Source organism: Schistocerca gregaria, chromosome 2 (assembly GCF_023897955.1).
Source record: "Schistocerca gregaria isolate iqSchGreg1 chromosome 2, iqSchGreg1.2, whole genome shotgun sequence".
Taxonomy (NCBI): Eukaryota; Metazoa; Arthropoda; class Insecta; order Orthoptera; family Acrididae; genus Schistocerca; species Schistocerca gregaria.
The window spans coordinates 1,032,304,195-1,032,319,343 of record NC_064921.1 but is presented as its reverse complement, the minus strand read 5'-3'; the positions used below and the strand labels follow the sequence as shown (position 1 = coordinate 1,032,319,343).

Here is a 15,149-nt window from a genome sequence, read left to right as displayed (position 1 = left end):
TCCACGCTGTCGCGGCATGCTACCAGTGTTAAAGACTGCGATGGAGCTCCGTATGCCACGGCAAACTGGCTGACACTGACGGCGGCGGTGCAGAAATGCTGCGCAGCTAGCGCCATTCGACGGCCAACACCGCGGTTCCTGGTGTGTCCGCTGTGCCGTGCGTGTGATCATTGCTTGTACTGCCCTCTCGCAGTGTCCGGAGCAAGTATGGTGGGTCTGACACACCGGTGTCAATGTGTTCTTTTTTCCATTTCCAGGAGTGTATATGGATGGAACGCCTTCCTCGACACCGCACGACAGCAAATTATGACTCAGAACTAGTGTTTTGAGAGTACATTCATTTGATATTCACCCCATCATCTGATGTTTACATTTACATCCGTATCGGAGCAACGTTTATTTGCTCACAACATTTTGCAGTAGTTGTGTTAAAAAATCACGCTGCAAAATTCTGCTACCATGTTGGTGAACAAATAATGTTCACATTCGTAAGTACATGTAAACATCTGCAGATGGGATGCCAGGCATTTTGAAAAGTCTCATGAAATACTTATAAAAGCAATTGGTTCCAACTACTCATTATAAATTACCTTCAGTTTCAATAGCTGCTGTATTCTAACACATCCACAGTGGAAAAGAACTATTTACTAATGTTAATACGAGATAGAGATAGATAAGTAGCCGGCAGGTGTGGCCGTGCGGTTCTAAGTGCTTAAGTTTGGAACCGCGTGACTGCTACGGTTGCAGGTTTGAATCCTGCCTCGGGCATGGGTGTGTGTGATGTCCTTAGATTAGTTAGGTTTAAGTAGTTCTAAGTTCTAGGGGACTGGTGACCTCAGAAGTTAAGTCCCATAGTGCTCAGAGCCATTTGAACCATAGATAAGCAGACCCAGTCGACGGGCACTTACTAACTTCGAGAGTTTTGGCATCTTGAGGTCATTCGACTGTCTAACAACCCTACCACACCAAAGGTCAAAAATAAATTATGATTGTAGTGTTGCTCACGCTGCTAAATATTGCATTTTCGGGCAACAACAAAGTTACATTATGTGATAGGTGTCATTAGAGCACAGTTAATAAAATCTCGTTGTGAACTCATGGTTCAATCGTCGAAAATCTAGGTAGTGATGATTCCAAGCTCGGATGCAAAGAGGCCTAGGTGTTATTCTGCGATATTCAAAAGTTTTATAGATGAAGATTAAACTTTTGCAAGTTGACGATGGTGATGTAAAAAAGTAATCAGCACTCTGAATTTAAGTTACACTTCTTTTTTATTATTTTTGTTGCAATATCACTTCCCAATATAAATTATGCTTGAAAATATCTTCCTTACTGTTAAAATTCACATTTCATAAACTGACTGCAATTTGCGTCTTTTCAACATGACGACCAAGACTTGACTCTTTAATACCCGCTTACGCGCCCTAAAATAAGAGTTACAAGTACGTCGAAGATCATGGTGACAAAAAAAATACACATAAGAATAATATCATTGCAATATAAACATATCGATATATCAGATTACCTCTACATTAATGAAATCAAATCTGAATGTTGTCTCAGAAATATGTTAACTGCTTTACAGAAACACTGCAGAATATTGCTGGTATCGAGAGGTTGAGGTGAGGTGCCGCAATGGTTATGTAATTCAAGTACCATTACAACTGTTTGAAATTTAGTGTATTAATATCCAAAATACTATTATTAAGCATTTTTTAAATTTTTGTCGAAAAGTAGTTCTGATGATTGACTGCACAGGCGCGAGTTGTTTCTGTTGGTTGTTTTGACTTTGGGCAGAGGACCACACTGCGAGGTAATAGGTCCCATCGGATTAGGGAAGCATGAGGAAGGAAAGCTGCAGTTCAGTTTCGAAAGAACCATCCCGGCAATTGTCAATTAGGGAATTCACGGAAAACCTAATTCAGGATAGCCGGACGCGGGTTTAAACCATCATCCTTCCGGATGCGAGTCCAGTGTGCCAACCACTGCACCATCTCGCTCGGTGATTGTCTCTGTAACACTAAATGAATTAAGCCAGCACTTTCAACATTTTAAAAAATTGGAAAGTCTAAATCGCCTGAACATAATCTGTCGTATTGTACAGAAGCCAAACTATGCGAACAACATAATGGTGAATTATCAAACTGGTAATCCTCGCCCAAACAGACTAAATACCCACTGGGGATGCTGACAATATTTTGGTCACTACTGTTCGTCAATACTTTTAGTATTGACAATACGACAATATTCGCTCTCAGACGTTCATTATATTGACGTAGTGACAATATTATCGAAGGTCTGAGGACTCGTTGACTTTCGTGTGACCAATACAGATGATATGCACGAAACTTATGACGTAGTACGAAATGGCCGAACCTGCTCAAACCCACGGCTCCCCCGTCGGAGGTTCGAGTCCTCCCTCGGACATGGGTGTGTGTATTGTCCTAAGTTAGACAAAGTAGTGTGTAAGCTTAGGGACCGATGAACTTAGCAGTTTGGTCCCATGACACCTTACCACAATTTTCCAACTTTCCAAACTGCTCAAACCGATGACAACAGAGCAGGAAATGCCCTCCGAGCGGACTACAATACGACCACCTCGCACTCTCTCCCACGAACTTCTTCCGCAAGGCGGAATGAAACACATCGTAGCCGGATCAGTCCCGCGAGCTGCCGGTTACTCGCCCCCGTTAGACAGGATGTAGGGTGTAACAGTTACGTACTCGTAAAAGATGAGACGAGTAGCACAAGCTAAGAAAAGATGGAGGAAAGTGTAAAGACTGACGACTAAAAGTTGAAACTATTTATGCATAATTTTAAAAATGCATGCGTTTCTTTCGCGCAGGTTCCTCAAGACGCGAGAGGCACTATGTTCTTCCCTACCGTTGTCCAACTGTAACAGCGCTTAATTTCTAATGACAACGATGACGACCTCGAGTTCAAATTACAACACAAATTTTTGTCAGTAGGACATCCGCACTCATTCTGCAACATTTAGATGGTAAACAAATCAGCAATGGTTGTTCATATGGCCTACTTTTGAATTTTAAACTTCTTAATTTTTGTAATCTTTCAAATAATTTTACTTCTAATTTCAGGGGTTCACAACCTATCATTCGTTATGTTTGGGCTTTTGTGCTACCAGGTACTGGTTTTGGCTTTTCTGTTGTTGTTTTTCTTTTTTTTGTGGATTTCTGCCTTTGGCTTTTACTATGATGTGTGTCATGTGTCTGTTGTTTTGTCGTATTTCTTCTTATATTACTAATGCAAATTTTTCCTATTTGCTTTTTAAGGTGAAGGTCTCTCGTACTGGACAGCCATTATCTCGGTTATGATCTATATTTCACCTGTGTTCTTTCTTCGACACTCTACCTTAGTTTGCACTTCAGTTCCTCTCCATGTTGTCATGTGGTGTTATGCGCCCCCTTCGCCGTGTTTAGCAGGAATACAGCCCTCAGCATTATCGTAGCCACACGGATCACACAGGCGCGCTGTATCATTGTTCAGTAAATGTTGATCCCGAATGTTACCGCCGTTTTCTCACGGTTTCCCATATCAGTTTTGTGGCCCACGGTTCTTATACAGTTTGAATTTGGTCTAGCGAGTGACTTCCTCCTGATGTCCTATGATGGCTTTATTTTTGTAGACTGCATGTATTCTCTTCCGTGAAATCACCGAAGTTAAGAGCTGTCGGGCGTGGTCGGCACTTGAATGGGTGACCATCCAGGCCGCCATGCGCTGTTTCCATTTTTCGGGGTGCACTCGGCCTCGTAATGCCAATTGAGAAGCTACTCCACCGAATAGTAGCGGCTTCAGTGAAGAATACCATCATAACGACCGGGAGAGCGGTGTGCTGACCTCATGCCTCTCCTATCCGCATCCACCGCTGAGGATGACACGGTGGTCGGATGGTGCCGGTAGGCCACTCGTGGCCTGACGACGGAGTGCATGCATTCTTTGGTAGACGTTAGCTACTAGTTGTTTGGGACGCGACGTCCTACTACTGCTAGGTAGGCTGTCTTTTTATCATTTCATTTGATTTTTCAGTTCTTGCATATCATTATTTAAATTTTTTTGATTGTTTAAAGGAGTAGGTTACAACGATTTGAGCTACACATGTGGTGTGACGAAGAGAACAAAACCTCGGTAGTGTAATAATTCGATGAATGAAAGCATTTTACAACTGTGGCGGAATTGTTTACCATGAATTTTAGATTGTAACTTTCCTTCGTATCGTGCTTCAAGTAACTGTATTACTACAGTAGTAAACTTCACTTGGTAGATAATCCCTCGGAAACTGTTACGTAGCTGAAACTTCCTGGCAGATTAAAACTGTGTGCCGGACCGAGACTCGAACTCGGGACCCTTGCCTTTCGCGGGCATGTGTTCTACCACCTGAGCAACCCAAGCACGACTCACGCCCCGTCCTCACAGCTTTACTTCCGCCAGTACCTCGTCTCCTACCTTCCAAACTTTACAGAAGCTTTCCTGCGAACCTTGCAGAACTAGCACTCCTGAAAGAAAGGATATTGCGGAGACATGGCTTAGCCACAGCCCGGGTGATGTTTCCAGAATGAGATTTTCACTCTGCAGCGGAGTGTGCGCTGATATGAAACTTCCTGGCAGATTAAAACTGTTGTGCCGGACCGAGACTCGAACTCGGGACCTTTGCCTTTCGGGGGCGAGTGCTCCACCAACTGAGCTACCCAAGCACGACTCACGGCGCGTCCTCACAGCTTTACTTCTGCCAGTACCTCGTCTCCTACCTTCCAACCTTAACAGAAGCTCTCCTGCGAACCTTGCAGAGCTAGCACTCCTGAAAGAAAGAGTCTCGGCCTGGCACACAGTTTTAATCTGCCAGGAAGTTTCATATCAGCGCACACTCCGCTGCAGAGTGAAAATCTCATTCTGGAAACATCCCCCGAGCTGTGGCTAAGCCATGTCTCTGCAGTATCCTTTCTTTCAGGAGTGCTAGTTCTACTAGGTTCGCAGGAGAGCTTCTGTAAAGTTTGGAAGGTAGGAGACGAGGTACTGGCAGAAGTAAAGCTGCAAGGACGGGGCGTGAGTCGTGCTTGGGTAGCTCAGTTGGTAGAGCACTCGCCCCTGAAAGGCAAAGGTCCCGAGTTCGAGTCTCGGTCGGGCACACAGTTTTAATCTGCCAGGAAGTTTCATATCAGCGCACACTCCGCTGCAGAGTGAAAATCTCATTCAGTGGCGGACTCGTTTACCATAAGTTTAGATTGAAGCTTGCGTTCGTATCGTCGTTCAAGTCACTGCACTACTATAGAAGTAAAGTTCACTGCAAGGAGATGGCCACTCTCGTGGTAGATGATCTCTCGGAAACTGTTAACTCAGTTACTGCGCTCCACGGCCGAGGTCCGCGGTTCGCTTCCGACGTCTCACCTCGGAGGAATGCCACTTGCCGGGTAGACGTTTATGCAACAATAGTGGACTCACGGCGCATGCGCGTTACGGCCGAGCGGTTCTAGGTGCTTCAGTCCGGAACCGCACTGCTGCTACTGTTGTAGGTTCGAATCCTGCCTCGGGCCCTGATGTGTGTGATGTACTTAGCTTTGGTTTAAGTAGTTGTAAGACTAGGGGACTGATGACCTCCGATGTTAAGTCCCATAGTGCTCAGAGCCATTGGAAACATTTTTAATTTTCGAATGTTAATGCCATATTCTCACGGTTTGCTATATCAGGTTTATGGCACAGGGTTCTTATTTAGTATGAATTTGGTCTAGCGAGTGATTTCCATCTGATGTCATATGATGGCTTTATTTTTGTACACTGCATGCATTCTCTGGTAGATGTTTGCTACTAGTTGTTTGGGATACGACGTCCTATAATACTGCTCGGTAGGCTGTCCTTTTTTTGTCATTTCATTTGATTTTTCAGTTCCCACATATTATTTCAAATGGTTCAAATGGCTCTGAGCGCTATGGGACTTAACTTCTTAGGCCATCAGTCCCGTAGAACTTAGAAGTACTTAAACCTAACTAAGCTAAGGACATCACACACATCCATTTTCGAGGTAGGATTCGAACCTGCGAACGTATCGGTCGCGCGGCTCCAGACTGTAGCGCCTAGAACCGCTCGGCCACCTTGACCGGCTACAATTTCTTATAAATTTTTTTTTTATTGTTTAACGGAGTAGGTTACAACGATTTCAGCTACACGTGCGGTGTGGCTAAGAGAACAAAACCTCGGTAGTGTAATAATTAGGTCAATGAAAGCATTTTACAACTGTGGCGGAATTGTTTACCATGAAGATTAGATTGTAACTTTCGTTCGTATCATCCTTCAAGTCGCTGTATTACAACAATAGTAAACTTCACTGCAAGGAGGTGGTCACGCTCGCGGCAGATGATCTCTCGGAAACTGTTACGTAGCTACCGCGCTCCACGGCCGAGGTCCGCGGTTCGCTTCCGACGCCGCCCCTCGCAGGAATGCCACTTGCCGGGCAGACGCTAGTGCAACAATAGTGCACCCACGGCGCATGCGCGGAGCTGGCTGGCTGTCGTGGTGGGCGGGCGGCTCGCCGTGGCGTGGCGTGGCGAGGCGAGGCGTTGTGAAAGTCAGCGGCGGGCCCGAGAGCGCCAGCCAGAGCAGCCCGCTAGTCGTTTCTCCGGGCGCGAGCAGCGCACACCAGCTCCTCAGCTGACCGCCCGACCTGCCACACTGCGGCGCCTGCCTCAACCCGCGCGGGACACCCCGGCTCGCCGCGTCCGTCTGGCCCGACCACCGACCACCGGTGACGGTTCTACTTGCTGCTTTCCTCGGCGTGTGTGCTAGGCCGTGATATCGCGTGGGGAATACTCGTGTGGGACTCGAAACTCATCGATCGTACCACCTAGCAGACACCGCCGGCCATGGAAACGGAGGACATCACGAAACTCGTGGACGACATCTACAAGGTGAGTAACGCTGACAACTTTTCTTACTTTTCCGCAAATTCGGAGCAGTCACAGTTGCACAGATTATCCATCATGAGGACTTGCCTGCTCTTGTATATGCCGTGGATATAAGGTCCGTCTGTTACGCAAAACACTGTTTTTTTTTCATGTGACATAAATATGTTTCGGCACCCTTGCGGCATCATCAGTGCACTTTCTTTATTGAAATCCTAAATTTACATTATACGCTTTTGCGTGACCATTAGTATTGTCTTGGTACGCTAAATGTACTGTACGAATGATCCTGCGGTATCTTACAAAGTAAAATTAATATTTTAATAAAGAAAGCCCACTGATGATGCCACAGAGGTGATGGAACATGTTTGAATCACGAAACTCGTCGACGAGATCTACAAGGTGAGTAACGCTGACAACGTTTCTTACTTTTCTGCAAATTCGGAGGAGTCACAGTTGCACAGATTATTCATCATTTGGACTTGCCTGCTCTTGAATATGCCGTGGATATAAGGTCCGTCTGTTACGCAAAACACTGTTTTTTCATGTGACATAAACATGTTTCAGCACCTCTGTGGCATCATCAGTGCATTTTCTTTATTGAAATCCTAAATTTACATTATACGCTTTTGCGTGAGCATTAGTATCGTCTTGACACGCTACATCTACATCTACATCTACATCCATACTCCGCAACTCACCTGACGGTGTGTGGCGGAGGGTACTTTAAGTACCTCTATCGGTTCTCTCCTCTATTCCAGCCTCGTATTGTTCGCTGTGTAAGAATGGCCCTGGATAATCTTATAAATAAAAATTAATACTTTAATGAAGAACGCCCACTGATGATGCCACAGAGGCGATGAAACATGTTTGAATTACTTGAAATGTGTTTTCCATAAAATGGGGGCTTTATATCCAGTTAGTTAACATATTCTTCTTAATGACGGAAGGAAGTGGCATTGGACTTGTTGCAGGTGTCATCTTCTCACTCAAGAAATATTGTTCAAATGGTTCAAATGGCTCTGAGCACTATGGGACTCAACTGCTGTGGTCATTAGTCCCCTAGAACTTAGAACTACTTAAACCTAACTAACCTAAGGACATCACACACATCCATGCCCGAGGCAGGATTCGAACCTGCGACCGTAGCAGTCGCACGGTTTCCGGACTGCGCGCCTAGAACCACGAGACCACCGCGGCCGGCGAAATATTGTTAATGGATATCTTAATCGCAGTGGCTGGACGAGGATCTGAACCTGGAGCAGATAAGACAGTGATTAAAATAATGAGCAAGCATGGGGCTCAGATCGCTACGAGTCATCTAGGCGCATGTTTTCATGTGGTACTTAACGCAGACAAACACTGACAAGGGCTCTGAATTACCCCGTGGCTGAGCCAGTACTCCTGAGCTAGTGAGTTCCATGTCAACTACAAGTTAATCTCTAACCCCGATTCCATCCTTACATCCATCATCTGATGGGTATTGGGAAAGCAGCTATTATATTAATGTGCAATAATGAAAATACTTTTTGTCCTAAACGCCACAGGAAGTTTCGCGGACGCCGATTGTCCTGTATCTTTTAATACAACTACGATGGTGTTTCCTGTTAAAAACCTGATCAGTATGAGCTTCAGAGGGGCCTCAAGCTAGTGGGTTGTATCACCGAAACCGGTAACAAATAAACAGAAACTAATATCATTATTACGCGTTGATTCCTTCCTTCCTACCAACAATCGGTCTAGTGTCTTAACGATAACACTACAGCGATTTCCTTTAATACAGGGGCGATCCTATATCTGTAGTGCAATGTGCCTCGTCTAAGCTGTTAGCGGGCAAAGGTGCAGATAAAAACAATATATGCTACGGATAAGCTCTTGGACCTGTAGCGTGCAATATTTCATTTCCCATTGCTACAGACAGTACTATAAGCAGTTAATGGTTAAGATACTGAACCTGATGTGGCTCATATCACTTTATCGGCATCTTGGCGTAAGCTTTCATGTGATGTTCAACCCATTTCCGGTATGATGTCTGCATCAGCTCACCGCTGAGCCAATTCTCCTACGCTAGTGACCTTGACGCCAACAAGTTAAACTATGACCTTTACTCCTTCCGTAAATCCATCTTCTGATTGATACTGGGACAGCAGCAGTTATGTTTATGGTTACACCTTCCACTGTGTACATCAACGACAAAAGTTTTCCGGTCACAGATGGTTCTGGACCTCTATAGTAGAAGTATGATGGTGTAAAACGTGATAGCTCTGAGTTGTTGAGGGGCATGAATATGCTGGATTGTATCACCGACACCGGTCACAGATAAACAAAAACTAATACATAAAACTAAAGGTGTTACACTACCGCACACTAATTCATTCTCTTCTCCCGAAAATCACATCGCCTTTCTTTAACTGAGGGACGATCCTATGGTAGTAGAGGATTCTGCCTCGTGCAAGCTATAGATAATCTCTTAGAGCTCTAAAAACACTGATGTTCAGCGTGCAATTTGGAATTTCACATTACTATAGAAATAAATCTCAATATAAATGTTTCATCACCTTCCTCCTCAGACCTGTGAATTAAATACGCTATTTGTAGTGCTCCCTATAACTTTTCGCACTAATATTAAAGGAAATCAAAACAAATGGCAAACGAGTTTTGATTTTTTACTCAAAACAGGATACATACACATTGCTTAAAATGAGGGATCAGTCTCGTGGTCTCACAGATTGGTAGTTGCCAGGTAATTGGCAGTGAAAACATGTTGGATCGGCACTGAGTCTAACCTACAGTTCGGGCTACAAAATAGTTCTGAAATGACACATCTGATAGATTGTCATGACAAAGGAAAAAGTCTTGAGATGAGGTCCGAGCGAACTTCCGAGTCGCGTTAAAAGTGTTTGAACACACACCATAGAATTTCTCATTTACTGTCCTCCCTGGGAACATGAAATTCTAGAATTATGCCACTCAATGGGAAAATCGCATATTCCTTACCATCGATTTTCCAAAGACAGATTTTTTAGGTTGTGAGGATGTGTCACCAATCTATTCGGAACTCTTCCGGTTCGTTAGAAAATTTCGTCCACAAGTTTCTAGTCATCATCAGTTTTGGATAACAAGTTTTGAACTCGCCCAATGTTCCCCCACCGGCCTCACCAACCACAACCCTCCTAATACCGCAAAACCAAGGGTTTTACTATGATCGTCGTTCATTCTATCATCCAAAACCTCTCATTCAGACTTCTTTAATGAATTTAGAGTTATTTGTGTTTGTCCTCTCTCGTGCTACCGATCCTAATGACGTTTGCGCTCCTCTTAACTCAGCGGTGACTCACCTTCTGAGTCAGATAACATATACTTGTCATTAGTTTTCTTTGTATCCGGTATTCCTTCTAAGTCTCATACTACCGTCACGAACCCCATCATGACCACACTATCAGCTGTAAACATACGTCAACAACAAGTGCTTCAGTGATGACTCTAATCGTTTCTGTTGTAACGCTTGTCAGTAGTCAGTTTGGTTAATGAGAATGCCGACAATGATTCGAGGAACTTATATTCTTCCTGTGTGCTCTGCCAAACCATACAACTGAGTCCGATGGCTACTTGTTACGGGGATTGCTTGGTTTACGCTCTTAGTAGCACTGAAAATATATAGGAGGAAAGTGACAACTTTAACCAGTGTATAAACCATACGACTATCAATGCCAATCAAGAGTGACATTGCGAAAAATCCACATATACTAACGAAGGAGTAAAAGTTGATGCAGTTAATTGTACAGTTTAGTTGCGATGAACCGTAAGTAACCAGTTTTCCTTAAACAACACAACAACGTTTGCCACGAACGTTTCGAAAATCGAAGCAGCTACCTGTTGCTTAAGGACCACACAAGTTTCAATAATTTAGCATCTTGGAGGTTCGTCATGAGTGTCATCCAACTAGAAAAATGGTTCAGATAACAGAATATATTGTATTATTTCGAAATTCTCCCTTAAAATCAGATTTTTATGGCGTTCTTTATAGCCATCGTCTTGTATATAGATGTGGAAGTTTATCGCTTGTATACGTCAGAAATATTATCGTACTGAAAGTACCGATTCGCTCATAAAGTATAAACGTGGTCGGCAAATCATGATTTGTAACACATTCCAAGGCAAAACTGTTGCATTTAGCAAGTTACGAGGCAAAAAAAACTGTTACAGAACGAACTCTAGTTTGTTGGTCACGGTCCCGGAAATGATGGAAGCCTTCAGTGGAATGCGAAATCTACCAAAATCTGAACCGTGAGAACTTAGAAATACGGAAAGGAAATGGGTTCTCCAATCACGATGCAAGATTCCTTAAAAAAAAAAAATGGTTCAAATGGCTCTGAGCACTATGGAACAACATCTGAGGTCATCGGTCCCCTAGAATTTAGAACTACCTAAACCTAACTAACCTAAGGACATCACACACATGCATACCCGAGGCAGGTTTCGAACCTGCGTTCCGTAGCGGTCGCGCGGTTCCAGACTAAAGCGGCTACAACCGCTCGGCCACACCGGCCGGCGCAAAATTCCTACTGTGTGCTGCTGCAATTTCATACCGAAGAACGGGCACATTATGTCCCTCATAATTATCTGGTGAGTATGACTGCTTGTGTTGTAATAATAGCGCTGAGCTAGAGACTCCTTACACTTAGAGATGCTTCAACCATCTGCGACTGCCTCGGAAAGATGCTGTCTGTGATGGGAGCCGGAAAGGAAATCCTTTCCCCTCTACCTGTAATATGGCGTCCCCAGCTGCGATATTAAACCAATGCTCGAGTGTCTGTCCCAAGAATCCGTATCGCGTTCATTTCAAAGTTAGTGAACCCCGTCCGAGAAGGTACGTGACCGTACTTGTGTGTTTCATCAGGTCACACATTCCGCCTTTCTCCTTGTCACATCACGATAATATTCGGCGCGTCTCCTTCCGCTGCTGCCTGCAGACGCTCTGACTGCGTCCTGTGGCGCCCTGTTTTCTGAACGAGCCGCTTTAAGGGCGCCGAGAACAAGATTAGCCATACCAGCGCCGCCTGCAGCCGCAGCGGCGGGGCTTCGCCGTCGACGCCCGGAGCTGAAGGACAGCAGGCGCCGCGGAAAACAAAAGGCGGGGCGTGCCTGCCAGGCGACCTTGGTGATTTTCGAGTGAGCAGGTACAACCCAGGCGGTGGGGTCTAATCGGGTCTGAGCACTGAAGCAAATGCTCAACCTTCTGGCAACTGTCGCTAGCCGAACACGAAGTGATGGTCAGCGCGGGGTCCATTGACTACACTACGCAGCCTCACGCAGCTTCCACGACAAGAGACCTTCAAAGCTACGGCCACAGCCTTATATCTTAGACGAATATTTTTTTCATCTCTACATCTACACCTACATCCATACTCCGCAAGCCACCTGACGGTGTGTGGCGGAGGGTTAGTGCTCAGAGCCATTTGAACCATCTGTAGTGCATCGGCTATAACACCACGTCTTGATACCCTGACACTGTAGCAGGGGTAACCGATCTAACAACTGCGCCAGAGACTTGTTTTATATAGTAGTGGCCGACCGCAGCCCCGTGATCTATCTGTTTACATATCTCTGTATTTGAAAAAGCATGCCTTTGCCAGGTTTTTTTTTTTTTTTTTTTTTTTTTTTTTTTTTGGCGCTTCAGTGTATACTGGCGCGTCCACCTCTCGTGACAAGTGCGGCCTTACAGACGGGTGTCCGAGCACTTAAAAAAAATGGTTCAAATGGCCCTGAGCAGTATGTGACTTAACATCTGAGGTCATCAGTCGCCTGGAACTTAGAACTACTTAAACCTAACCAACCTAAGGACATCACACACATCCATGCCCGAGGCAGGATTCCAACCTGCGACCGTAGCGGTCGCGCGGTTCCAGACTGAAGCACCTAGAACAGCACGGCCACTCCGGCCGGCGAGCACTTCTGATCAGATATTCTATGTAACTTCTGTATGACACACCTGAGCCTGAAAAGACTCAAAAACAATTACATGGAAACGAACAACTATTTCAATACCTGATTGGTTACAATTATCTCTATTTATATTCAAATGTCAACTGCTTTAAGTCAGACTATATAGGTGGTTGCAAAAGCAGTTTTAGAGATATAGATTGTGACGCATACTTAAGTTATTAACGTTACAAATCACACATTAATGAAAGCTTTAGATAAGCCATTGCAGTTGTGAAATGTTCGTACATCAATAACAGGAGAAACTGCCAAAATATTGAATGTAATCATGCAAATGTGCGTGCATCGAGTTCTACAGAAGCCGGATGTCACTTTGTGGGATGGAGCTCCATACCTGTGGCACTTGGTCGGTCAATACAGGGACGGTTACGCTGTTTTTGGCTGATGCTGAAGTTGCGGTCCAATGATGCCCCATAAAAGTGCACGATTGGAGACAGATATGGTGATCGATCAGGCCAAGGCAACATATCGACACTCTGTAGAGCATGTTTAGTTACAACAGCAACATGTGGGTGAGCGTTATCCTGTTGGAAAACACCTCTTGTAATGCTGTTCTTGAATAGTAGCACAACAGGTCGAATTACCAGGCTGACATACAAATTTGCAAAAACATGGCTCAAATGGCTCTGAGCACTATCGGAGATCATCTGCCCTCTAGAACTTAGAACTACTTAAACCTAACCAACCTAAGGACATCACACACATCCATGCCCGAGGCAGGATCGAACCTGCAACCTTTGCAGCAGCATGGTTCCAGACTGAGGCGCCTAGTTGCGTGGAATTACCACGAGAGTGCTCCTGCTATCATAGGAAATCGCATCCCAGACTTTAACTCAGGTATAGCTCCAATGTGTCGTAGCATGCAGACAAATTGGTTGCAGGCTGCAACTGGACTCCTTCCAACCAACACTGGTTATCTCTAGCACCGAGGCAGAACCAGCTTTCATCAGAAAACAGAACAGACCTTGACCCTGCAGCCCCCCCCCCCCCCCCCCCCCAGTGAGCTCTCGCTTGATACCCCTGAAGGTGCTCGTTTGGGAGTCAATGGAATGCACGCTACAGTAGGCCTGTCTCGGACTCGGACCTGTCGTTGAAGTAACCGTTTCGTAATAGTTCTTAGTGTCATAGTGATTCTAACTACTGCTCAAGTTGCTGCAGCGGATGCATTACGATGCACCAAGGCGGTACGCAAAACACTATGGTCTTCCTTCTCGGTAGTGCCATATGGGCGTCCGGAGTCATGTCTTCTTGCGACTGTATATTCTCGTGAGCACTGCTACATCCCTGCCAAGTCTGTCTGCAGTATCGCAAAAAAACATCCTGCTTATTTGCAGCCCTATTACATGCCCTCGTTCAAGCTCACTGACATGTTTATAATGATGTCTTTGTCGCCTTAAAGACATTCTTGACTAACATCATCTCACCACGTCCAATGTCAAAGATAACTAACGCTCACGACCGTTATAGCAATATTTAAAACAAACGCGATTTGCATCCTCCTAGTGGAGGTATTTGCGCCACACTTACGAGATTGGCGCGAAATTTGAATAGACCTCATTTTTCAGATGTAAAAACCACTTACCAAATTTCGTTTATGTCGCACAACTACTTCTTGGTGCTGCAATTATTTTTTCCATCGATATATTCTCGCAAGTTTTTCAATACTTTATTCGTCGCAACAACACTGTCTTATGACGAGTGTCACTGTACTGTCATCTTCAATGACACTATGCTGAAGTGTTCCTCCATTGGCATTGCTCGCGGTACAAACTTATTCAAATAGGTAACCACACAGAAAATGACCAAAAAAGAAATCCGGTAACAGGAACTAGCAGTGCCCCAAACCTATCCATACTAGTAGACGTTATCCACTGCATCTCGCACAGTGTGACTGGATATCCTATCTTGCATAAACGACATATTTTCTCTTAATTACATGAGTACGTTACAAGTATAGAAGTGTATTCCGAAAATCTGTCCTTGCAGACAGGATTGACATGCTGGAAGAACATATAAATATATAAATCTATATCTCACCTAAAATTCCAGGCCACTCATTAAATTGATTCTTGTTCCTTGAATGAGCTGTACCATATAGATTTTCATTCACCCATGCATGCGGTGGGAACGCATAAATGTGTAGAGCATGTGGAGGGTATTTTGAGCTACTGCCTTAACAACTAAAAGAAAATGTGTGTGTCTACGTGTGGTGTATGTAGATGTGTGGTGTGTGAA

General features: G+C 44.6%; 1 protein-coding gene across 2 annotated transcripts in view; it reads left to right on the top strand.

Moving 5' to 3' along the window:
* The first annotated feature begins 6,569 nt into the window (after positions 1–6,569).
* Positions 6,570–15,149, top strand: part of LOC126335551 (brain-specific angiogenesis inhibitor 1-associated protein 2-like) — an 850,912-nt gene continuing 842,332 nt past the window's right edge. The window contains exon 1 of one of the 2 annotated variants that reach the window (XM_049998952.1): positions 6,570–6,917. In XM_049998952.1, the coding sequence (XP_049854909.1) occupies positions 6,873–6,917 (45 nt within the window). In that variant the 5' untranslated portion in view covers positions 6,570–6,872. The remainder of the gene's footprint in view (positions 6,918–15,149) is intronic. The other variant, XM_049998953.1, reaches the window with a different exon arrangement.